The sequence below is a fragment of the Ammospiza nelsoni genome, chromosome 2, assembly GCF_027579445.1.
Source record: "Ammospiza nelsoni isolate bAmmNel1 chromosome 2, bAmmNel1.pri, whole genome shotgun sequence".
Classification (NCBI taxonomy): Eukaryota; Metazoa; Chordata; class Aves; order Passeriformes; family Passerellidae; genus Ammospiza; species Ammospiza nelsoni.
Window position 1 is genome coordinate 51,524,859 of NC_080634.1, and position 26,907 is coordinate 51,551,765.

Consider the following 26,907-nt stretch of genomic DNA (forward strand, 5'->3'; position numbering starts at 1 on the left):
TTGATACTAGTGTCTTTTTTACTCCCATTTCCTTAGGATCTTGAAGACATTAAAATAGAGATCTATTTTAAGACAGGCCTAGTGATAATAACCTAGCAGATGGTTCAGAAGACTTTGAAAAAAATGAAAGAATAATGCAAATTGCGGAGACTGACCAACCAATATGTATAATGGGACTCATTTCTGATTAGCTTCCGTCTAGGCTTCACTTTCTCTAGGCGGAGAATAGGCTAAGAACAGACTTGGGAGAAAAAGAAATAGGTTTTTGTTTTCTGAGGACTGGGCTGTGATAACTAGGAACCTTTATGTAGGCTATGACAATACCAAGCAGTTTTATCCCACAGCTGTAATGTAGAATTTTCTGGTTTGCATGGACTAAAACTCCAGCTGCATCACACCAGGTGACAACTCCCTGGTTGTCACCTGTAATGAGACATATTACTGGTACACACATTTTACATTTGAAGTCCTCATTAATAGTTTGGCATGTACAAGGACTTTGACCCCCTGTTTGTTCACAGGGAATAGATAGTAGTTACTGTAAGGAACAAGTAATTTCCTGGAAAAGAGGAAAGGCAAGCTGCCTTGCTCTGTTCTAGCTATTCACTCAGGATATGTATGCCCAGACAAACTGACAATTGTACAACTTTATTTGAATACCTTTATGCAAATACATATTGAAAATTTTGTTCTCTTTTCTCATACAAAACCTATCTAGGGCCTTTCCTCTATAAATGCTACGAGCATGCTGCCTTCCCATTGTCATATGTCCCTCTCCACCTCTGTGTCACTGAGGGATTAGGCCACTGATCATTAATCTAATTATTTTATTCCATGACTGTTTGTGCTAGTCAAAACTTTGTAGCAGTCAATCCCAGCTCTAAGGACCTCAAAATTCGTAATACCATACCTCAGTATCTAATGTCTCATCATTCTTTATTTCTACTGTATTATTTATTTAGCATTTAAATTATATCAATAAATATTATTATAGTAGCTTCTTTAGACCTAGTTGCAACAAATAATGTAGAGATAATTAAGAATAATTATTCTTAATTATTCTTTAAAGAATTGTCTCTGAAGTACTTAAGATGCTTCTTTATGAAATTCTGCCTCACTTTATTATACTGTGCTGGGGACTGTTCTTTCGCCTCCCCATAAGAAAGTGAAAGCATCTGCACAGCATATTACTTTAGGTACTCAATATGTAACCTGAACATGTATGATCTTTCCATTGCATGGAGCCCCACAGATCTATTACAGTGGATGTGGTAACTGAATGTGCAAATCTGTCTCAGTCAGTCATAGGACAGCCTGGAGGACCAAGAACAGTCATTCCCCTCAGGAGAGGGTCTGTCTCCTAGTCCTTCCAGAAAGTGTCAGCTCAGCAGAGTTCCTTTCCTGCAAGTCATTGACTGGATCCTGGGTCAAGTTTTTAGACTAGTAGTTGGTCTCAGGATTTTATTCAACTTGTAGCCATACCTAAGGATTTCTCATCGCCCAGAGGAGCTTTAAGTGCCCAATCCCTGGAAGTATTCAAGACCAGAATAGAGCAATCTATCTAGTGGGAGTTGTCCCTGCCCATGCCAGTAGGGTTGGAGTTTGATGATCTTTAAGGTCCTTCTAACCCAAACTACTCCATGATTCTATGATTCTGAGTTTAATTTCTGTGTGGACTGTCTCTACAGTTCTGTTTCCTTTCACTCAGACTTTCCAGCAGCTAACTGCTCTGTTTCAAGAAATCAATTAAACCAAACAATGGTTCAGTCATCACTCTTCCCTCCTTCACTAATCAGTTTTCCTTGGGAGCTCACTGGCTTTCCAAATATATTCCAGTCCGCTGGTGATAAAGAAGCCCAAGCTGGGCCAGATCAGTGTGCTCTTTTCTCCAGCAGAAGGAAAGGCAGCTAAGCCTGGGAGATCTCTTCCATGAAATAAGCAGACTCTACTCAAGAACTCAAAGGATGTGAAGGCAGAAAATAATGGGAAAGATTGGCCTTTTGTACAAAAGGTCGAGAGCAATCAAATATAACAAAGACAAGTCCAATGGCATAAAGATCTTTCACTTCCCCTTCCACTTACCACCTCAGATATAGTATCTCCCTCCAGTTATCTCAGTCTGTATCTCAGGTTGAGATCTGTAGCAGAAGCCAGGCACTGAACAGCATAGAGCTAGGGTAGGTAATTGTCTTCTAGGACAAGGTGGGTAATTATCTCAGGACAGTTATCTTCCAGAATAATTCTTTTCCAATTATCTTCCAGAAAGATCTAGAAAGGGTTGCATGAGTGAAGCAATGATCATAGATCAGCTATCTTCTGTGTAGTTCAGGGGGACACACTGCAGCATTGAAACATAGAAGTTGAGGAAGAAGAGTATGAAGGATGCAGCTGGGGAAAAAAGAGATAGAGGAAGAGACAAATGCAGGGTTTCAGAAATAATCGCGGGGAGTGCAGGAGAACACAGAGAGCATCCAGTATGGTCTGATTCCAACACCCATATAAGACTGAGGGGAAAACGTTATGCCATTTAGCTAGTCAAGACGGAAACAGACACGCTTTTGCATAGACATTGGCATTGTCATTTGCACTTCAATACAGGTCTATAAAACTTTCACACATTTCAGAGTCAGATGGTGTCAATGGGCACTTTCTCAGTGCTCTCAGGGTTTCCATGGCTGAGTGAGCATACAGAATGCTGCTTGGGACATGAGCAGAGCTCATTCCAATGGTCAGGCTCTGCAGGAAGCTCGCTGTCCCTCGGCCTCATTACTGCATGGATACAGTTGGAGGATAGTGAATGGTTCAAATCGCTACGGGAATTTAACATTGCAAGTCAGATTCAATCCAAGGTCACTGAGGCAGTCACACTGCATCACATGTTGGCCAATGCTTGCAAATATAGCAGAGAACCTACCACATGCCCTTAATCACATTATGGTGTCATTTAAGGAGATGGCTATTGCCACTCACCAGAAAATGGAAGTCTTACTGCAGTAATTTCAGGCCAATCTTATCACTGAAGCCATCATGAAGGACAGAAAAAAATCAAGTGTACACTTCAGTAGCATTGTTGGCAGATAAGCAGCAATTCATTAAAGAGGTATCTTCCCATAGCTTCACAACTGCTTCATCCTTTGCATGCTTTCAGAGTCACATTTCAAGTCATTGAGGTATTGCTTAATTTATGTGGTCTTTTCTGGGCCTGAATCTGGCATGGCACAGTTTATACATCAGACAGCTTGAATTGTACCATATTTGACCCTGCAAATGTGGTGGCATAACAAATATGAGAAAACTTGAAATACTTCATGTAGCTACCTTCCCAAATTGGAGGCTCACCCAATAAGGTCTTGTTTCACTAGCTGAGCATGCAACAAGTGTGGAAGCTACAGCTTTTAGGGCCAACAGACTTGTAGCAAAAGAACAGTGAAGGCTTACATTAGCTCTGCAAAGGCATCTGGCATCCTCCTTGAAAGTCTGTCAAATCAGTACCAGTAACCAGAAGGAGAAGGCTTCAGATCAAATCATCTTGGGACACCTCTGATGTGGTACATTTACAGCCTTTGAAATAAACACATAACCAATACAGGTCCAAGTAACAGAATTTTAAAGAAAACTACTGGCAGTAATTCTCAAGTTCACTTTAGAAATACACTTTCCTCATCTCTTTTTCTGTTCTGTGAAAACAGGTGCACGGTTGGTGACAATAAGTATCTGATCTTAAAGCAGTAATGGACATCAGACAGCAGACCATGGCCAGGGTCATTTGCTGTCCTTTATTACCCCTGGCTGTCTGGGTCTTGAGAGAATGTGATTCCTGTTTGCAGAGATCCCTGCTGTGCTTGGAGCAGCCCTGCAATTACAAGCCTAAATTTATTCAAATCAAGTGATAAGGGCTTCCTATAGGCTTTATTAAATTAGGTCACATTATTCCGAGTGGGTAACCAGTGGTCAGGGCCCTCAGGCACTAATAAGCCTTAATGGCCTCCTCTGAGTCTCTCCCACACCTGCCCACAGGCCAGGACCCATTCCCAGGTTTGGGAGCCATTAGTCCCTGCTGCAACAGCCACAGCAGTCTCCTGCTCCCACAGCCCTGCCCCCTCCCTGTCAGGGGCCTTGCTGAGCCAGGTCACATAGCTGAAAACCCTTAATAAACCATAATAAACAGTTGAAACAGTGTCTTGAATAGCAGTTTCATGAAAAGGTCTTAATGTAGACTTGGAAATTTTGATCTCCATCGTCATTATTGTTCTTTTTGCTACATGGAAATCACTTATCAAACATTTTTTTAGAGCATCATGCTTATTCCAGTCCAACAGGCTGATAAAGATCTTGGGCTCTCATACTGCACCCTATGACACCACAGTCAACCACTGTTGACTGAGGCCTTATACATTCCCTACCCTAGTAAATTAGATTTCAATCAACAAAATTTTATCTTCTATATTGGAATTTTTAGGTTAGAATCACACAAGGCTGTGATGGAACTGTGCTGTCAACAATAAATGCCCACACTTTGTCTCCAGATGATCTTTTTAAATTTATCATACTTACATATTGTAAAATCTACCTCTTTCTGTACACTGTAGTATTGCAATAAATAAAATCAGAGAAAGCCAAGGGAAAATGTTGTAATGCTAACCAGGAGGATCCTTATAGACATAGGATTTTGATGTGTTCATTAAGTTACAATTTTGAAAAGGCATTCCTAGTAAAACAAACTCTGAAAACAAACAGCCCTGAAAATTTCCTTTCTCACTTGTGCTAGAGTGTACCAGCAATCTCAGTAAAGTTATCATTAGTACTCTTTTCAACTTACAGGTTTCACAAAAGCGTGTATTGAAATATTTCTTTAAGGTTTCACAAAAGCATGTCTTTAAAATATTTCTTTCAGAGCTGGTCCACTAGTAGTTATCTGCTTTTTTGGGGCTTAAAATATTGTAGTAAAAGAAATGTTTTACTTCCTGTGTACAATAAAGCATCTTACTTTGCAATGGAAAATAGAAATGCTGAGAGTAGTAGGTTTGTTGTTTGGATTTGTTGGGGTTTTTTTGGGGGTTTTTTTTGTTGGTTTTTGTTTTGTGTTGGGAGTTTTTTTTTACGTTCTGTGTCATGTTGGGAAAGTAGCAGTAATTTTTGTACTTTGCATTGAATAGCAATCTATAGTTCAGTGGGTTTGCTTCTTTATTCAGGATGCCTGAAATTTACCTTTGTAGAGTAGCACTTCTGAAAATCAATTTGGTGGATTTTTGGCCTGTATGGCCATTTTTTTTCTGACATATCAGTTACTTCAGACTAAACATTCACATGACCAAAATTTATGTGTCCATGTTTTAGTTTTCTTGGTAGACAGTCTAGGTAAAAGATGCCTTTTTCAGAAAATGTGGTAATCAAACCAAATTAGCCTGCAATACCTGATGTGATGACATAGTCTGTCATTGAATCAGAACAGTGCATGATGATGCCAAAGAGTCAAAGCCAGGGAGTGAGAACCTGTATTTGAAGCTGAACTGATGTTTTCCTGAATTTTTATATTCAGTAGTACAGGCACATCCTTTTCCACATGAACAAAACAGAAGAGCTGTTACAAAAAAAAAAACCCAAAGCAATTACATGGAGAAAGAATAGACTCAGTAATACTGAGTTTGTCTTTTAAACATTCACCTTTCATTATTTTTGTGCATTAACTGTAATGACGAGTAGGTTTTTGACTTGAGCTTGTTAAATAATATTTTTTTTTAAATGTAGCACATTTTTACATATATTTCATGGCCACTTGAACTATGCTTATTTAAACCACATGAAGTACCATGCACAATTAGTATTGCTTTTTTACTCAATTTTCAACAGTTAAATGACATCCATCACAGTTTTTGTTAATATTTTGTGCATCTGTAATTTTGTCTTATGCAAAGTTCTGATGTTTCCTTGAAGCTGTATTATCTTATCTTTTTTATTATGTTTTCCTTTAGAATTTCCAGATGCTGTATCCTTAGGATTTCAAAGGTTAATGAGGGAAATCTCCTTTATTTTACTCTCTGTGTACCGTGTCACTGACACAGTTTCTTAAAAGAAGTGTCTAGCAGCTAACTGATGCTAAGAGAAGTCAAAGATTGTGTTGTCATCCACTGAACAGGCAGTTTAGATGTTTATGCATGAGGACCTGCTGACTTGCGAAGAATGGTTAATGAAAACAGGACACTAATTTGCCTGTTTCATTGAATTTGCAGGTGGGAGACAGTTGGGAGGCTATCAGAGTAAACAGATTATCCTTTTCAGTCAAAAAGCTTGGCTCTCTTAATTGCTTAGGTATAAATTGATTAAACTCTTTGGGGTGGTGGTGGGAATTTCCAAATAGTAAAAAGGTATATAAATGAAAAAATTACTTCCTGAGAAGTTCAGAGCTATTTTCTGTACTAGAGCTTTTTGTGTGTGACCACAGACTGTTCCATATCCAATTTTGAAAGGGCCAAGCAGAAGTAAATACTCACAAGTCCAGCTTCATGGACCTGCTCAGTGCAGGATCAGCACAGATCCATTCTGGGAGGGGGAAGGCAGGAGCACACAGCTGGAGTGCAGGACATGGGTTACCCATCACATGAGTACGGGACTGACAGTGATGCTTTTTCCTGGTTTTGTATGCACAAAATAATCAATGCAAAAAAAACTTTGCATGTTTGAGAGCAGACCTTTTCCTACAAACAACAATTCTCTTTCCTGCTGAAAGGTGTATAAGACAGAGATGTTCATTTGGGGAAGAGGGGGCCAATGGGGTGATTCATCATGAGAAGAAAGAATCACACTTGGGGATTTTTGGGCTCTTAAGATTGTTCTTACATGCATTTTACATATGTTGTAGCTGTAGTAGTTGAATGTGTTAAGTGTCTACTCCATTTTGTGTGAAAAGGTCCATTCTTCTTTCTATTTGGTGTGTCTTCCACCCCAGAAGAGCTCTCAGTAGAGTATGTCTGTCTGCTTTTTAGTGTGCAGTGCAGAAGTTAAAATTAGTGTAAAAATATCCTTTCACCATGCTTTTAGGCAGAAAAAAAAAAGAGGTTTTATCTCAATCTGTAACACAGTAGCCTATCATATTTCAGTAGGAAAAACAGGCCTAATGGTTGCTGAGATTAGAAATAGCTTTAAGGGGCGTTATATGTCATTATAACATGGTGACATAGTGAAGCTTAATAGGCACTACAACATCCTTTTGTTTTTATGTTTCCCTGAACACTCAGTTCTGTGACAGGTGGCTATTCCTGTGTAAATTAACCCAATTATATTTGTGTAGCAGCCCTGAAAAAGCCTTAATATATTAACCATTAAAAGTCACTGACAGTCTTTGGAGAAATGTTTTTGTGTGCCTGTGTGAATGGAGGGTTTGAATGATATGTTGTTTTTTAGGTAATTTGTAAATATTATATTTAGTTGATGCATGCAAATATGATAAAATATATATTTCCCATTGTATAGTTAACATATTCTGTTTTATTATATTCTATTTGTGTTTTCCCAAGAGCAATGAGAGAGAGGAAGGAAGTTAAGTTTTAGTTGAGCATTTTGTTTTGTAGGCATAAGCGACACAAACCATTTAGATGTTTTTATTGAGAAACAATGGTTTCAAATATTAAATTCCTTTGCTATTTATCTCTAACATGTTTATATCATGGGAGTTACCAGCATGAAAAAATATAGAGTACAGAATTGAAAGCAGCACTTCAAACAAGAAATAATAAGGATGTTTAGTTTAGTGATTAAACGTTGAAATGTTACTATTGAGAATCCATTCTTCTGAAATTTTCTAATGTTTTTTGATAATTCAGTAAGCTATGGGCCCTTTCATATTAATCAAAACTTTCTTTATTCATATTTTGTTGTTGCAGGCTTTGGCTCCAAATTCAGCCAAACTATTCATCTAAGATTGGGAAGACATTTTTCTAGAATGTGTATCAACAGAGACTCAAATAAGTCAACTTATATTTTAAAAAAGCCCCTTTGCCATTCCTGGGTTGGGTGGGCAAGAAAATCATTTGAAGTAAAATTGTACCATGAGGGTAGAAAACAGTTTTAGGATTTTTTGAAAACTAATTAAGTGTACCTCCAGGTTAAATAGACCTGTGGAATCTATTGCCTAGAGACAGTTTCATATTATTACTCATTTTAACCTTTCTTGGCAAGTCCCGAACCTGTGGTATGCAGTAAAAACACCTACCATGAGTATAAATGTATTTTGTGTAGTATCTGCCATAGCAACACTATTGAAAAAAAATACTGCATAAAACGAAAAGGTGAGATTTGTAAGGATATTTGAACTAAGCAAATAGAATAGGCAAGTGGTTTACAGTAGATGAAAAGAAATTTTCTGTTGCATAAAGGAAAATTGCTGTTTTCAAAGGACACTTGAAGTACCTGCATATAATAGAGTTGCCTTTGAATTTACTCAGTAATGTCTCCCTGACATGGTCAGTTGTTACCCTTATCATGAATGTATTCATACTTTTATATTTTAGGACTGCTTAGACAACAAAACCCCAAGCACATTTCTATCTAGCCCTTCGTCTTTATTCAGTTTTTTATCTATTCAGCACTCAGGATTAGTAATAAGTAGTAATAAGTTCTACGCTGAGTTCTCTCAAACCTCCAAACCCCACATGCAATCTGATATGGCTGTTGCCATTCACTGCAGGGAGACGACGAGGGCCTCTGGTGTGGGCACCCCGCTCCCAGAAGTGGGAAGGTGTGTGCAAACACTCTTGTCTCCATGGGTCAGGTTGGGTCCTGCAGTGGCTGCAGGGAGCACCGGTGGCAGAACTGTCCTGGGAAGGAGTCAAGGGAGAAGCAGCAGCAGCAATCCAAACAGGGGCATGAAGAGGCAGAGACAGCTGCAGCAGCAGCTGCTGCCTGGCAAAAGTGTGAGGGGAAGGGAGCAGCAGAAGCAGCAGTAGGTGCAGGATGGGATGAAGGGAGGAAAAAGGCCTCAACTGAAGCCCTAAACCAGAGACATTGAGAAGTTAGGGCAGCAGAAGGCTTCCTGGCTTTTGGCAGTTCTCCATGCCATCTGCCTTCTGCTGCAACCAAGGCTGCTGCATGGCCTAGGAATGGTTTCTTTGGGCCAGTGCACCAAGCCCTGGTGTAGCACCTGTAGGAGGGCACATGATGGCTTGTATTGCATTGTCAAATGGAGGAGTCTTCTTCAACCCAGGCCTGCATCCCCTAAAACTCAGCTATCTGGGAGGTGTATGTGCTTCCCCAGATAGGTTACAAGTGATGAGGACATTTTCAGGATTGCAGTTCCTATCTCAGGTTTCCAGAGCATGGTTTGTCTTATTTAATTGTGTCCCCCTTAGAGACAGCATGTGATGAGGAATCCCACACCTCATTTCTCCCTGAAACTCTGCTCTCTGAAAGCCAAGTACTGCAGTGTTGGCCATGGAATCACAAAGCTTCTGCATGCTGAAGCACTTTTTGTTGAAATAGATGTTTATCTATGGTAACACAAGTCTTCTGAACAGGATCAGAAATTTCTTGATTAAAAAGACAAAAAAAGAGGGTGTTGATTTTTTTTTTCCCCCAAACAGCAGTAAATTCTTAGTATGCTGAATTGTCCAGGACCCATGAAAACAAGAATCCTTTTCCTTTCAAATAAGTTGAACACTACTTTTGAAAGTTTATCTGCTGTCCTTTTCAGTGAAAAGCAATAGACAAAAGAAGCATTGTCCTCCTGTGAGACACAATTAGGCAGGGTAGAACCGACTTACTGATTGAGGAGGAGGAGGGCTGTGGGTGGGGTGGTATCCTGTGTTTTCTCAGGGTTACAAGGTTTTTTAATGCAGATGTTCATCACCAATAATCTGTCATAAAGTTGTAATTAATAGCTGTTGTGCCCATAATGTAACCTGGAGGATTCACTTGAGATACTGGATAAAACTATGAAAAATATTGATGGCTGTTCTGGGTAAATCAGTGACTCAGTAGAAAACATTTTGTTGATTTTTGTATTTGCTAGGTAGTCAGGGGATACTGCAGTCACCCCACAGCTGGCCTCCTTGCCAGCTGGCATTACAAGTGGATCAGCATAATTAATTTCAAAATCAGTCAGCAGATTATACCAGGCAACATTTGGTTCTGAAAGAAACATGAAATAATAGAAATCTTTGGTCCAACTCAAGACTCTCCATTTCCTTATCTCATCAGCTTTACAGATTTCTTTATTTTATATCTATTATCCCCTGGCAGGGATGGTATTTTGCCTGGTACATTAACAGAAGCTGATGAGTGTAATAGTTTGTTGAAAGCTGAACACAAAATCTCATTCTGAGCTGGTGGGAGAGTCCCAGTCTTGCAGCTGTAGGAGAAGAAAGAGTCATGATTTATAGAAGAATAAGGCACTGGCACATTGCAGACACCAGAAACAGTAGTGTAATTCACAGCAGAATTGTGATGATGACAAGTGATGTGTTTTTCAGAATGTCATCTGTCCTCATGTGTTGTTTATTTTCACTGTGGTGTAGGAGATTCATGTTTTGTGTACTGTTGCATGCATCTAGAATATTGGCCTGTGTACTTCTCCATGTCTCAGTAGTTCAGCGTGCTTGACAAAGAAGCCATGCAGGTGAATGGATGTTCACACATGGTTTCTCTGAGTTGGACAGTTCTCCTTGGCTTTTCCAGTTACTCTGAGAATATGACCTGAAAATTTGCTTCCATTCTGAAAATACCTTTTTAAATTCTTTTAGTGATAATTTTCCCCACTACTGTCTTCCTTTAAAAATTAACTCTATGGTCTTTGATTCTTCTAAGACCCCTTTTCTTTCAGTATGCCCTGCATGATACATTATATCTTTGGTCATGTTTGCATTGCCTGGGAGTTTTATAACAAGAAGGGACATCATGTAACAGAATCACAGAATCACAAGGTTGGAAGAGATCTTCAAAATCATCAAGTCCAACCCATGTCCTAACACCTCAACTAAACCACGGCACTGAGTGCCACATCCAGTCTTTTTTTAAACACATCCAGGGATGGTGACTCCACCACCTCCCTGGGCAGACCATTCCGGTACTTCATCATCTTTCCATAAAAACCTTTTTCCTGATGTCCAACCTATATTTCCCTTGGCACAGCTTGAGGCTGTATCCTCTGGTTCTGTCATCTGCTGCCTGGTGAAAGAGACCAACCCCCACCTGACTACAGCCACCTTTCAGGGAGATGTGGAGAGTGATAAGGTCACCTCTGAGTCTCCTTGTCTCCTAAATAGAGCCCCTTGGTTATGTATTAGAGGAAACAGTAGGTGATTTTTAGGATGTTGCAAGAATTTATCACTGATGTGAGCACAAGCTCAGATGCAATGAATGGCCAATCCTTCTCTTTCATGAAAAGACATTAAATCACTCAAGACAGTCCATCAGTATTGGCTGATACATATGCAGAGGCCTCCTTTGCATATGCAGCAATTGTCCTGGTATCTTCAGGATCAGATCAGGAGGCACATTATGTGAGTAAAAAATCTAACAGAAAAATAATAGTAAAATATGATAGCATTGATCTTAAGTAATGCATATTTAATATATTTTCTTTCAGGAGAAGCCACTGACCAAATCTCTGCAACGAGGAGAAGATCCCCAGTTTGATCAAGTAAGACACTTGAAATTACATTATTTCCATTCCTCAGGCTAAAAGAGGAGTGCATTGGGAGGCATTCTAGAGTCCTTTCACTGTTGTTGCATACTGCAGAAGTAAAATTTCTTTATGTTCTTTGGGTAGATAAATGATAAATACTTGCCTAACCATTCTTGGATATAAATTGGAAGAATTTTTCCTCTGTTTCCAAGGTCAATATTTTTCTGCCATAGAACTTGTTCCTTTTATAGTGTATTAGGCACATACATTGTTTCTTGTCTGTTTCTCCTGATGGGGATCTTGAAGCCAAATTTGTATCTTTTCAAATCATGTAGTTTTTGAAACAGGCGTGTGGCTCCCAATCTTTCTTTTATGAGGGTTCTTTTATAGTTAATAAGAGGGCCTGTAGAATCATGGCTGTTGAAATCAGTCTCATCAGTCTGAGTAGCTGTGACTCAGCATGACTTATGTGTGTGCTGCCCTTCAAATAGGCTGAGCCAACCTGTTGTGTTTAAAATTACATATAAGTTCAATTGTCAGAATTAATTTTATATACATATTATTTTCCTTCCTGTGGGAAGAATGTTACACTCAAATGGGAAGTAAAACAAATTAAGCCATCCAGATGCAAACCTTGTGATACTGTTCCTGCAGTACATTAAACAAACTCATAATGGGTGACGGTGATTTGATTAAATATTTATGGTTTAGCAAATTTTGGCCCTTTAAAATGAAGAATTGGAAGACTGATACTTCTCCTAGTAATTGGTAAATAGAAAGAAAATTGAGTAATTAAGTCAAGATCATTTAATGAGAACAGCAAAAGCTTCCTGGAGTGAAACAACTGTGTGTTTACTGCTGTAGCAATTTACTCTGAATTCAGGGAGGAAAAAAACCAAAACAGATGCGGATCAAACACCAAGGTTAATTTTATTATATATGACATTCATATATCTTTCTATCCACATATCTGAAGTCCTACCTATATGCAGAGTTGGTAGAAAAGCATAGTGGTGAGATTGACTTAGATATCTTGTCAGAAAGCCTGCTTTCAGGTGCTTGAAATTTTTAAAACTAACTATTTAAGCTGAAATTTTCAGAGTTTGTCAGCCTCAGGCCAGGTTGATGGCAACGTTTCTCTTTGCAGCTTTCACATTGTTTTCTACTTAAATAGTATTTTCATTTTGAGATGTTCTGGTGCTTGTGGAATTGATGCAGGCCTGTGATCAGTAGGTGGGACCTGAACTTGGCTTATGAGCCCATTTTCAAGAACATGGTTCATATTTACTAAAATGATTTTAGTTCAGCTAAATGCATACAGTCAAAGAATGGTTTTAATTGTATTCAGAGAGTTTGCATTCAAAATTTTGTAGTGCACAATATAGATTTGGTAAAACTGAGCTAGAGTAGAGACAGGAAGACAGAGCAAAAAGTCTTTTTTTACCTGGCATGTTTCACCCACTAGATTATGTGAGTACATTGTATTATAAGCTATTTTTCAAATGATAATGTGTCGGTATTATAAAGTTGTCATGAAAGTATGGATAATAAAATGAAGGTGTGGTCTGCCTGGGAAGCTCTTGCTATGATGTGGTACCACAACCCAAGTAAGAAGGCATGTGCTTTTAAGTGAAACCACTCAAGTTTTATTTTTGAAGTTAACTCAAGTATTTAAAGCATTTATAGGATGAGGAAAGACCAGGTTGGTAATCCCTTACTTCCCTTTTCCAGTTAAGGTGCAGAAAGCTTTGGTGTTTATTTCTGAAACCCAGTCATCCAGCAAAAACAAAAAATGCCAGCCATGACATTCCTGATATTTTTACTACAGAAATTAAGAGGGAGAAGAGGGACAATCTCTATGAACAAACTTCTTCAAGGAGTGTCTAATAATTTTTACTTTCAGTTTTAGGGCATTTAAGTGACAGACAGTCAAAGGAATCTAATTTTATTTCTTTTGACATTATCAAAACTATCTCTATTCAATTAAGGTGAAATTGATAAGTAATGCTGAAGTGAGTAGGTCACTAGCTACGTTAAAATGTCTGAGCTCAGTCTTCTAAGGATAAATTAAAAAACAACAAAAATAAGGCATGACCTGATTTAAAACTTGTTTTTTTGCAAGCCAGCTTCAGAGGTAGGAAAAAAAAAAGCCCAAAAATTAACTTAACAATGAGCAAAATGGCACTTTGGCTCCTCAAAGTAACCAGCATCAAGTTTAACACTGAAACCCCCAAACCATTTGAGATGGCTATGAAACATTCCCTACTACCCCTGAATAGTTCTGTCTCTGTCTCCCTGAGAACCAGCAATTTTTTCCTGCCCATCCTTAGGCACTGTTTTAGGAACACTGGTTTTGATGGTGGTGATGGATCCAACGTCTGGAAACCTGACTGGGCCAGGGCTGTGTCTCTCCACACAGGTGTAGTCAGTGTGTCCTGTTAGGCAGACAGCATGTTTAGCTGCCAATTGCATCACCCTCCTCAAAAGAATAATAGGATCTTGAGCAATGTATGAAGTGATGATACTTATCCCAACTTGCTGAATGCCTCACCATTGGCCAGCAGACTGCATTCCTTACACTGACTGTGTTTTCCTTTCTAGGTGTGCATGTGTATAAAGAAAATATATACAGGAAATTATGTAGGTTTTTTTCATATGGTTTTAAATAGTTTCATAGTATATTTAAAGTCATGTTTTGAAAGTCCTTGATTAGGCAACTCTAGCTGCCTATTGGCAAAGAGCATTACAGCTCCAGCATTAGCATGCTCTGTGCCCCCAGTTACAGAGATGTTATTAAACATTGTACTAGTGAACTATGACTTAAACTTCCTATTACAGGAAACCATAAAGTTGCAGTACATGAAAAGATCAAAAGCCAGCAAAGACCCATAATTCTCCAAGAGGGTGATCCTCACCTAAGGAAACATTTTTATTACTCTTTTCTCAGCCTCTACTAATGTATCATTTGTTCTTACCACGGTGTATAAATGTTCCATGAACTGACAACACTGGAGGCAGAAGAAGGGCACTGTGTAATCTTGGACTGAGCTACAAACTGCTTTCCATATAAAAACACAAAATGAATGTAATGTTTTGGCCATGAAAGTGAAACTTTAACAGGAGGGCTTAGTTTTCATATGAGGCTATCTGTCGGAGCAGCCTGTTGCAGAAGTTTCAGCGTAAACTGCACAAAAGCTTATTCTTGTTACAGTTTTACTGCTCTCTTCTTTGAAGTGCACTTCTTGGTGACTACAAATTGCAAAGCAAAAACATTTTAGGAGAGGAAACAAAAAAAAAAAAATCAGCCTTGGTAAAGAAAGGAAGGAAACGAAAATAAATAACAATAATAAAAAAGTGGAAAATGCAATAAATAGATAAGGCACTAAGCAGCATACTATGATAAAGTGTCCTTTTTCATAACAACCTAAACATGATTGATGATGCGCTGATAATGATTCTTATCCAATATTGTTTTTAGATGTAGTTAGTGAACACTGATATCATTGTCATTGCAGCAGCACTGCAATTGGCTGCTTTTGTGTTTTCCCTTTCCCTGAGTTTTACACATTGTCCTTCATCACCAGAAAAAGGCACAGGGTAGTGAAAGTATGAGAAATGATAGTCATGGGATCATAAAATAACCTTTGGCTCCTGGTCAGAAATTTGGGTTTAAGCAGTGTGTAAAGAAGTACATCTGAAGGCAAAATTGAAGGAAACACCTTCAGAACCAAACTTGCTGTCTACTAAAAGTAAATGGGTTTTCATGTAAACTGTTAAAGGCAAAATTGAAGGTAACACCTTCAGAACCAAACTTGCTGTCTACTAAAAGTAAATGGGTTTTCATGTAAACTGTTATGCTGGCAGTAAAATAGCCATAAACATTGGTAGTGTATAAGCATGCTAGCTGAAATTACCCATCCATAAAATTATGATAATAAAAAGGCCTTGTTTCTTTTTTTGCCTCACAAAGCCAAGGCCATTAATGAAAACGAGTGAGTGCAGCTTGAATAGTTATCAGTTTTAACCATTTTCAGGTTAAAACTTCATAACATGGTCCAAAAAAAAGCTGAGAACAAAGATGTGAATGAAGGAAGATCTCCACAATCACAAATGCATTCAGCAGTGTTGATAGAAAGTGTAAAACCTTACTTGTGCTTGTCCATCATTTAGAATCTGCACAACAGCAATTTGAAGATAAAATGTGCAGACACTCTGGGAAAAATAGTCAAAAGAAATAAACCAAGACTGTGCAAAAATGAAGTATTGCAATTCTGCATTATTTAAATGGCAATAAGATGCCCATTCAACATATATATTGATTGATATATGTGGTATAGAAAAAGAATGCCAAAAAATTAATGATACTGCTGGAAACTAGGTGCAGTTTTGAATATATTTGGTGTTAAAGCACATAAAAATTCATTAGTGAAATGAAAAAAGTAATCATATCAATTTGCTGTTAGTGGAAACCTTTTGTGTATTTGAATTTTGATGATATATTAAGACTTTTATGAAAGTATATAAATTGTAGTGAGCTGTCTGAGCAGAATTTCATTAAATTTACTCTTGCATTTTAATCCAAAATAAATATTAATCATTTACATAAAGTATATTTAATGCTCTGTGAACACGGGTTTCAAACAGCTCCCTGCTTGTGCAGCTTTCTTATCCTTAAGCTGTACAGTAGGTAGTTCATTTATGACGGAAGAATATGATCACTTGTCCAACAAGGACATATTTGTACATCTGTGCACTCCCTTTCAGGAGCAGCACAGAGCTAGAATTCATCTCACTCCTGGACTTACTTCCAGTAAATGAAAGGGTTGAGTAACCGGCATGCTGGCTAGACTTCCCTCCCTTCCTGTTCCCTGAGAGCCAGGTCTTTTCCCAGTCCACCCTTCCTTCCTGTCTTAAAAGTGCAATGACAGAAAGATTAAAAAAAAAAAAAAAAAGGAAGGAAAAAATAAAAAGCTATATTGACCTTTTATCCCAAATGAAGACAGACACTGTAAATTCAACAGAGAAAGTATGGCATGAGAAGATTTAACAGGAATCACTTTGACTTTTTCTGGTGACATTTTTTAGGTGGGATTTAGAGATCAACTGTGATAAGTATGTCAGTGAACATGCAGGAAGATCTGATTGAAACAACTTTTCATTTATAGTTAGCTACTGTGATTTCTGAAAAGATATTTAGGTCTGTTTGAGGACAGACTTTTTAATAGGGGCAGTGGACATAGGACAAAGACTAAGGGTTTTAAGTTAAAAGAGGGTAATTTTTTACTAACTAGAAGGAGGATATTTTTTACTGTGAGGCTGAAGCAGCTTGTTTGGAGAAGGTGTAGATGCCCCATCCCTGGAAGTGTTCAAAGCCAGGTTGGCTGGGCTTTGATCACCCTTGTCTAGTGGAAGGTGTCCCAGCCAATATTAGGGAGGTTGGAACTAGATGACCTTTGAGGTCTCTTCCAACCCAAACTATTCTGTGAGTCCATGATTTTATGGTTCTTTTCTAGTCTTCCCTAGGAAATCCATTTTCATTGTATTTTGTCATTAACAAGCAGTGTTGTGCTAACTTCATAAAAAGTTTTGTAAAACCAGTAGAGAAGTTAGTCGGTAGTGTATAGTTTACCTCGACACCAGGTGACTGATTTTTTCTGAGTATTTATCTGAAGGCTTAACACTAGAAGGCTTTGGTATATTTGAGCCTGAAGTCCTATAGTAATTCTTTATGAAAGGCCTCCTGTCACTGCTGCAAGCATTTGCTTCATTATGTCTTCCACAGCAATATGTTTCATATTTCAGGTAAAAAAATCTATTGCAGACTAGATGAAAGTTTTCCAATAATATTACTTTTATGGAAACTTTTAATTTAGCAGGGGCAGTTATTATATCTTTCTAATGCAGCATGTTTAATTTTAGGCCATAATACCTGAATAATAATATTTCATCCTCAAAGTGTCTCATTGACTTTAATCCGCAATGTCATTGTGAATTAGTTAAATTAGTTGAGGCTGAAAAACTACAAAAGAGATTCAGAGCTATTCATCAAGACTAAGTGTCATCCACAAAAGTTCTCAGTTAAGGTTATAGTAGTATTTGGGAATGCTTGCTCTGCCAGTTTTGTTCTGGTCTTATTCACACAGCACTCACACAAGTTTGGTGTTACATGAGACATTAAACTCTATTGTTTTTCCACAAGAATTTGGTTTAAGTTTAAGCAGGTAGGTGAACCTGACAGTTAATTACATAATCAGTGTACTTAGCATGTAGTGCACACTTCAGCTCTTCACTCCTGATACTCAGTTCTTTGCAAGATCAAGGCCTGCATGATGTGTCAAAGGTGTCAAAAATCTCCAGATCACTAATTTCTTCCCTATTTTAAACAGTTGTTTCTTATTTTCTTAGACTGTGCACAAATACTGTAGCTGTGAACGTTCAGTTGCAATACATGTATTATCCTCTTGTATAATAAGGCTGGGGGGAGGGTTCACCCTGCTTGTTGATCTTTTCATGTTTTGTAGCTTTATGGTTTCTTGTAGTAGAATGTTTAAGTCACAGTTCAGGCCAAGATGCTCAGTAACATTTTTGTAATTGGTGACACAGTTAATACTGAGTGAGCAGTAATCTTCTTATCCAGTATGCCACTAGAGCTGTTTAATCAGCGACCTTTAAGGAATAATTCTAAACTATGTTTTGTTTATTTGTGCCCACATTGACACAAGAAACTCTAAAACTTTTTCTATATATAGAAGAGTAGTTTTCAGGTTTTTTCTTAAGTTTTCAGATGTGGGAGCCTATGAGTAAGATACATCCATCTGCATGGTCAGTTGATTAAAATGATTGCAGAACTTCTGGTGTTTCCTGATATATTTGGAGTTTCAATGGGGGCATCCAGCCGTTGTATATAACCCCTGGAGACAGTACCTCTAATTCATTACTTTTTCTTTTCTTACAATCAGTTTGAACTCAAATCAACATTGTGTAACAAATCAAAATAACCTGCTTGAAGAACTAGATGATTTTCTGGTAGGTTGAAAGATGTTAAACACAATTTTAATGCATTTTAATATCATCAATATAAAGACTTTATCAACATGCACTCTGGTGTTGCATTTTTGTTTATGTTTTATAGAATCACAGATTCATTTAGGTTGGAAAATACTTTTGATATCATCAAGTTCAACCACAAACCCAACACTGTCAAGTCTAAACACTAAACCATGTTCCTACATGCCATGTCTACACTTCTTTTAAAGATAGGAAATGCAGAACATTAAGCCACTGCTTGTACCATAGTTCTCAAAAATGGATGAAAATAAGAATGAACCATTGAATTAGTACTCTTTTTAAGGAGGAGAGAAAACCTGGACAGCATTTTACTTGTTATTTATTGTGTTTTCCTGATAGGTTATAAGCTCAATGAGCTCACTTTCAGAATATTGTCTGCCCTCTATCCTGCGCACTTTGTTTGATTGGTATAAAAGGCAGAATGGTATAGAAGATGAATCTCATGAGTACAGACCAAGAACAAGCACTAAATCCAAAAGGTATGTTTTTGAACATGTGTAATTGATAAATTCCAAGGTTAAGTGTGTTACAGTTCACCCATCAACTTTTGTGAGGTAACAGTTGCTTGATAATTGTGTTGTTTTTCTGCTTGTTCCTGGAAATCTTCTCTCAGCTTCTTGATGGATGGAATAATTGTGTCTTTCACCTTATGCTCCTCATAGTTCAAACATAACTGTTACATGCTGTTGTAATTGCCTTACAGATATTTTGGATGCTTACATATTTAAATACCAGTTTGTATAAACTGTATTTACTCAAGTGATCGAGCAATAATTCTGTGCCACTTGGAAGAATTTTTCTTATATAGCTTTCTGTTTACACATAAAAAAATACACATATACCTACCCTCAATCTGAAAACCTGAGAATCAGTCAGGGAGATTTAGCAGCATACCTCTTAAAAGTAACAAGCATGCAAAAATAATGATGTCCATAGTTCCTCAGTGATAAGGCAGCAAAGTAGTCTTAGTTATATTGAGGTCTGGCAATGTGGTTCAATACTCTTCAAACTTTGAGTTTTTCTGAATACTTCAGTACTACTTTTACATGCTTCAATGAAACAGCAGGAGAATGAACTGTCAAAGCTGGTGTTCAGAAATGTTAAGGAATTCTTCACATTGGGATTATATTATAACCCAGTAACTACAAAAGGCGGTGGTTGCTGGAGCAAGGAGTTGGTGGTTAGGTTTAGATACCAAGGTAAAAATGAACCTGAATTAGACTCTTTATGTCAATAGAAGTGGGCAGTATGAAGACACAGTTCATTAATTAGATGTCTGCTTTTGGGTGAGATGAATCCTTGCCTTGAATTGCTTCTTTCTCCCAACTTGTTCCACGACTACCTGCTCATAAATATCTGTCTTCAGGAACTCCACCCAAAATTTCGTTGAAGGTCAGTTTAGCAGTGAAACAAGACCACTCTGTCAATGGGTGGTGTTACAGAAGGAATGTATAACGAGTTATACAGTTATTTCTCCAGTTAATGTAAAACCAAAGGAAACCAAAATGCAAATAACTTGCTTCAACACTCATCAAGTTGTACTCTCAAATGCCTGTTTTATTACAAACACATAAGTACAATTGAAATCACTAAAACTGTCAATGTTAATAAGAATCGTGCCAAATTTAAACAAAAATCTCACTGGAATCATGTTAAATGCTTCAAGTGGACTGCAGAACTGTTTCTTTAATGTTTATTTTACAAAAAAAATACTGTATATTTCATGTTATCTTTTCAGTACACTTTGAAACTTTAATCAGTTGATTGAAATGGGTATTTTTTGGTATTTCTATTGGAAGCTGTTCACCTCAGACTTTTATTCCTCTGTGTTGTTCTGTACAAAAAATGTGTTAAAAGTTTGACAAGTGCTGCCAAAGCTAAAAAGTTAACACTGGAACTTTTTTTAAGAGATAATACAATTTGGTTGTGAATTCTCCACTGGTACTTTTAAGGAATTTGCCAAAATTCATAACAAGTCTAAATATGAATTTGATAGCACAGTTACATTTGCTTCTAAAATGTAATTAAGAATGGTCTAAATGGTGTCATCAGCAATAAATTTAAATTAAATTGATTTGTTAGAATATAGAATCCACAAGTCGCCTTGGTTTTGGGGGTTTTTTAAATTGTTTTGGATCTTTAACTGTTAGAAAAAGAAGGAGGAAATGGATAGGTGATATATAAGCAATTGAAAGAACATCACAGTAACAAATTAGATTTGGTCTGCTTATCTCAGATTTTAAGAGCATAATATTACATTACTTACTGAAATGCTAGACTGCAGTTTAAAAGGTAGAACACAATTCCCTGTTATCTGTATTTATGCAATTGAAGAAGGCATATAATATGAATTATGACACCTCCAAATACTGTGTTTCTTGGTTTGATTTTGCAGTGATGAACAGCAGAGGGACTATTTAATGGAGAGAAGAGATCTGGCTATTGATTTTATTTTTTCTTTAGTATTAATAGAAGTTTTGAAACAGGTAGGAGTTCTCAAATTGTCCATTAACTAATAAATTATGGAAATTAGCAATGCAAGTGAATTTTGGGATTCTTCTTTCTGTTTGCATCTTTAAAATAAATTCATGAAATATATCCTGCATGCTTCTTCATTGCTGTCTTTCTTGCACCTGTATGATACATAGCATTCTGTGCTCATACTGACCTTAATTTGCCAAGTCTTTGGAGCTAAAGTATTCATCTTCAAAACTAAATAAACATAGAATGACTGTCTCATTTTAGCTATTTTGTTAGCTACATGCTATTTTAACTGATATATTTCTGAATGGATGATATCCCTCAGTAATACTAGCATATGTGTACTTGTTATATTTTATTTTATGTTTCCAGATTCCACTTCATCCTGTAATAGACAGTTTGGTAAATGATGTTATTAACTTGGCTTTCAAGCACTTTAAGTACAAAGAAGGGTAAGGCTATTTTTCATGCAAAAATTCTATGAAAAAGATACTTTCTTATTTTTGTAACAGTTGTGGTTTTAAAAGTATGTTTTCTCAGCTGAGAATTCTTTCTTGTGTCTTGCTAGGTACCTTGGTCCTAACACTGGGAATATGCACATTGTTGCAGATTTGTATGCAGAAGTAATAGGTGTTCTAGCTCAAGCAAAGTAAGAAAAATTCAATATATTATTTCCTTCATAAATATGACAAAATCTGCTTGCTTAGCATGTGAATATTCTGATTTTCTCACTTTCTTTAATTATTCTGTAGGAATAAGTTATTTCAGTTCATTGGCCTTCTATTTATCCAGATGTTCTAGAACATAGGCCTCTAGGGAATCACAGGCTTTCTGCATCTAGTCCAGTGATACTGAATAAATTCAACTCAACTGCAGCAGCATTATTTTTCCTATCTCAGCAATGACGTCTGTAGAAAGCCCAAAGGGCTGAAGAGAGCTATTTTAACTAGCTTTTTTGTAGATGCTATTTTTTCTTTAGCTGGGCAAACCTATAAATGGCTATCCTCCTGCATAGCAATAATATTACGGCTCTCTGCAGCAATTTCAGCTCAGAACTTAATGCATCTGCTTCTGAACCCTTCGTCCTTCTTAGAACAGATGACATAAAACATTTTGTGGGTCAGATCTTAAATTTTGAATTTGTAAACAGTCAAACTCAGGATCTCATGTAGCCAATATAGCTTTTTATTGTTCACTTAAACCACAAACTAGGTAGAGATGAATTTTACTGCCCTGATGTAATGCTATTTGTCTCCTGACACTTCGGTGTTGCTGAGGCTGAGTCTCAGCTCTACAAAGCATGTCAGTTTGGCTTGATGTGGCTAAAACAGTTTGAAATTCTGGAAATCATATAAATTCAGCTAAGGTCTTACCTGGGCCTCTGAATTGGCTGGGTCAAATGCAAAGGGAGAAGTTGCATCTGGATCCAAAGCTTCACGTTGACTGTCAACGTTCTGAAGGGCCTTGTTAAGATGTTTCTGTAACTGAAGGGCTTCTTCCTGCTAACCTATTTCTTTCAATTCACATGGGTTGTCTATCAAAGCGGATAACAAGAGGTTGTTACATGGTACACCCACCAAGACAATTACAGTCTTTCCATTTTGTCTCAGAAAGGGCAGGAGGTCCTGTTGGATGCCCTTTCCATATGTAATTTTTATGGACAATATGTCTCCAAAGACATAGATCTGTGGGGGAGAACAAAAATGATCACAGAGCCCTCTACCCCAAGTTATTGTAGTTTGTTAATGCTTAAGTGTTACTGTAATGGCTATTAGGGGAAAAAACTGAAGGGGCAAACTGCCTATATGAATATTTTTCAGGGTTATAGTATAAACATTTTCTTTTGAAAATATTACACGTACTTGCAAGATAGCTATGTTTCATCATGGGTTTTTGAAAAATGTTTGAAGGGGTTATTTAAATGATATTGTTAGCTCTTATGTAAAAGAGGTGCATGGTAATAAAATAATTTCAAATATGTGGTTATCTAAAGGGACTAAGATCAGGCTGTATGCTTCCTTTTCTCAGTTTATTACAAGTGAAAGAAAGCTAAACAAAAAAAAATCTATTAAAGTACTGAGTGAAATGGTACTTTTATACAACCTAAGTTTTATCTTCTTTAGGTTTTTCCCAATCTGTATACCTTGCAGTACATTTCAAATATTGATTTTGAACTTTTTGAAACTAACCAATCTGAATTCATAGATTTCCTGCTGTAAAGAAGAAATTTATGGCAGAGCTAAAAGAGTTGCGGCATAAAGAACAAAGCCCGTATGTAGTTCAAAGCATCATCAGCCTTATAATGGGAATGAAATTCTTTCGCATTAAGATGTATCCTGTGGAGGACTTTGAAGCTTCTCTTCAGTTTATGCAGGTAAAATTCTTAAGGACATAGCTGTGGTTTCCCAGACCTTTCTGAATGGACTAGCCTTCACTTTCCATGTAATATTCTAGGAGATTTTCCATATGTCATTTCCACATAAACCTACATGCAGCTAAAGCTTTCTGCTTGTTCTGAACCCCATACCAGCTTTTCATCAGTTATATACCTCTAGTCCCTAGAGCTCGCCCTTCAGCTAGAAGAGGTTTTGTTCTGTAGCCCCCAGCCCTTCCACCCCACTATCCCACAGCTGTCCCTTGCCCTGTGTCTGTGCCTAGCTGTGTCTCCCTAGCTGTTCACTGCCTCCAAAGTGAATCTTCTAGTACTCACACAGTTGCCAGAAAAGAGAGGAATTTCTAATGGAGGAAGACACTGAGGAAGAGACAGAGAATTGAGGCAAAAGCTGGATGGACTTTCCTTTGCACGTGTTGTCTCCTTCTACCACACCTTCCCCCTGCTTGCTGTAGAGTGCATTCTGTACACTCCTGGTTTAAAAGTCACTAGTACACAACATAGTTCTACTACAATGAATGCTTTAAATTAATAGATTACATAATTTTGTAAAAGGCAAGCAATTACTTAATGTTTCAGAGTTCTTGCTGATAATGTTCAATTGGTTTTGTTCCCACCAGCCGGTTTCTTTAGCTTAATCTTTCTATTGCCCTTTTTTTTCTTGGGCTCATCCACATGGTTACATGCTTTGCACCCACTCATCCAGTTAAACAAATATTTTATATAAACCTCCATGTAAAGTTTAGTGTATCAATGGTGTAAATGGAGGAAAAAAAAATCAATGTTAGATGCCCACAAGTAAGGGTTTGGCATTGGAATACAAATATACATGCATACAGACACAGTGAGCTTTTTCTTTTAAGTCCTGAACAGGAAGCACATTCTATTTCAGCTTTACAATATCATCTAAACCATATTTAATTGCATATTTAAGACATTTAACAGCACAGAAAGAGGTAATTTTTTTCCTACCTTACTCTTAATTGTGTAGACACATACTAGCATGTGTCAACTTAGTTTAAGTTATCAAGAGCTGGCAAAATACCAAAGTAATATGTGTTCACTTGACTTGATGAGTGAATGAGGTTATGGCTCAGCTTTATCCAGTGTTCACTACTATTAAAATCTGTGGTAAAAATCCTTCCAGTAAAAGTGAAATTTGGATCTCTGCCTTCCCCTGCTACAATCTCTAAGTACTAAATGAATTCTTACATTTACTACTCTGCATTATAAGATGCACTTGTGCATGTGGGGAAACCTTGTTTTCTCAGTTTGGTGAAGTACATTTCAACTCTTAGGGCAGTTTGTCTGTTTGAGTATCTCCATGCAGTGTTTCACCTAAAACCTCTGTCACATAGTGCTGCTGTAGTAGAGAGAGATGCTTTCCAAGGGTCAGCTGATTTCAGGAGTGAGCTCCAGAAGAGCCTATCTTGCCCCAAAGAGTGCAGAAGCACCTCAGGAAGGCTGGCTGGACTGACTGAAGCCATGTGTTGTATAATCCTGTTAGCACACAGGCAAAAAGTATGCATGATCTGAGATTTAAACTGCTCTGCATGACTGTGAAGGAAAAATGGTCAGTGGGGACCTTCCTCCTACATTCAGGGGCTGTTTGGGCCTTGAACCCAGAGAAAAAGTAACTGGGGCAATAGGATTTGTCATCCTCAGAGAAGTTGTACACACAAGTGGGTGGATGCTTATCTCCCCTCCCTCACTTCCTGAGCAACACAGCTGTCTGGAGAGTAGTTCACTGCATGTTTAGGACAAAGTCTGTTTTTATTTTTTTCTTAATCCCCAGATGCAGGCTGGAAATTGTCCTCACATAGCACAATTCCATATTGACCCACAATATGCAACGAATCCTAGCAATGAAATTCATCCAAAAATATTTACAATAAGATTGTTCATTGCCCTGTGTGTTTTAACCAGAGGATTACATTCCTTTTCTGGCTTCTCAAAGCATTGTGTGAAGCACTCCATGTTGACTATTAGTTTTGCTCCTGAAGATACACACAGGGCATGAGGTCAACTCAATTTCCAGTCCAAAACACCACCAGGCACAGCTGGAGTCAGTGGAGACTTTCTGGATTAGAGCAACAGCTCCTTGATCTTGACTTATGTCCTGCTTTCTGCTTGCTGCAAAATGCAGATTTGGAAGTTAAGAGGCAAATGTTTTCAGTGGGATTTGCAGGATAAAATTAGTCACTGGCACGTGATTCACATTCAGCAAACATTCAGGGGTCTTTATTCCAGCTGATATGCAATTTATGTTTCTTGTATTTTTTTTTTACTTTAGGAATGTGCACATTATTTCCTTGAAGTTAAAGACAAAGATATCAAGCATGCACTGGCAGGACTGTTTGTTGAAATTCTTGTCCCCGTAGCTGCTGTAAGTTTATTTTTGATGTTGTTTGCATAATATTTTAAATTTAGATAAAACAGTTTTTGAAATAGTTTTTTTACTGACATGAAATTTTATTTCAGGCTGTTAAAAATGAAGTGAATGTCCCCTGTCTGAGGAACTTTGTTGAAAGCCTGTATGATACAACGCTTGAACTTTCATCACGAAAGAAACACTCATTGGTTAGTAACTCTAAGAAGCAGAGGTTAAAATTTATTGTCACAAATATTTCTGAGCAAGACCCTTGGAAAATTGCAAAATGTTTTATTTGCATTTGGCTATAACCAATACATTTCTATTTGCAGGGAAGATTACTGTGTTTCCAGAAAATAACTATAATTATTTTACTCATAATATAAGCTAAATTAGTCTGAATCAAATATGTTTTCAGCTTCTGGTTTTGTGATTATTAAATGGTTATGTTTTCTCGTAGTTGTTATGTGTAAACATTAGGAGAAGAGGAGAAAGAATAGAGTTCACTTCTTGTCAAGCGAGAACAAATGAGGCATGTGGGAGCATCTCTTTAACGGGGCTTAAATAATACATTGTAGGAAGGAAAAAAATTATAACACATGCCCTTTTAAATCCATAACTTGGCAACTATGTAGCTCCCTATTTCATTTTTTTTCATGTGAGATGAAGAGTGGCACTGCAGTGTATTTTTGGAATCATGAGTTGATCTGAATTAAATGAGGATCTGAGTCAGTTTGATGCTGGCTGCCTTAAGCAGTCTGTCTCTCCAACTGGGTCAGCGCCTGTCAGCAGTGTGGCATTAGCTAATCCATTTTGAAGTCTTGGGCCTTTTAAGTAAAGAAAGTTTGTCATTTGTCCTCCCTCATTCTAGGGGAAAGTCAAAAAGACTTCCCTGTTTCCAGTTCTTTCGGCAAATGCTGGTCACTGGCGCTAGCGAAACTGCTGGGAGGACTGCAGGAGTGTGCTGGAGCTCTCTGC

General features: G+C 37.6%; 1 protein-coding gene across 2 annotated transcripts in view; it reads left to right on the top strand.

Annotated features, from left to right (window-relative positions):
- FRY (FRY microtubule binding protein) overlaps positions 1 to 26,907 on the top strand; it is a 157,405-nt gene that overhangs the window by 33,492 nt on the left and 97,006 nt on the right. For both annotated transcript variants that reach the window (XM_059492679.1, XM_059492689.1), the window contains exons 3-10: positions 11,579 to 11,632; positions 19,025 to 19,164; positions 21,081 to 21,171; positions 21,539 to 21,618; positions 21,735 to 21,815; positions 23,372 to 23,540; positions 25,852 to 25,944; positions 26,040 to 26,138. In XM_059492679.1, coding sequence (XP_059348662.1) covers positions 11,579 to 11,632; positions 19,025 to 19,164; positions 21,081 to 21,171; positions 21,539 to 21,618; positions 21,735 to 21,815; positions 23,372 to 23,540; positions 25,852 to 25,944; positions 26,040 to 26,138 — 807 coding nt within the window. The remainder of the gene's footprint in view (positions 1 to 11,578; positions 11,633 to 19,024; positions 19,165 to 21,080; positions 21,172 to 21,538; positions 21,619 to 21,734; positions 21,816 to 23,371; positions 23,541 to 25,851; positions 25,945 to 26,039; positions 26,139 to 26,907) is intronic.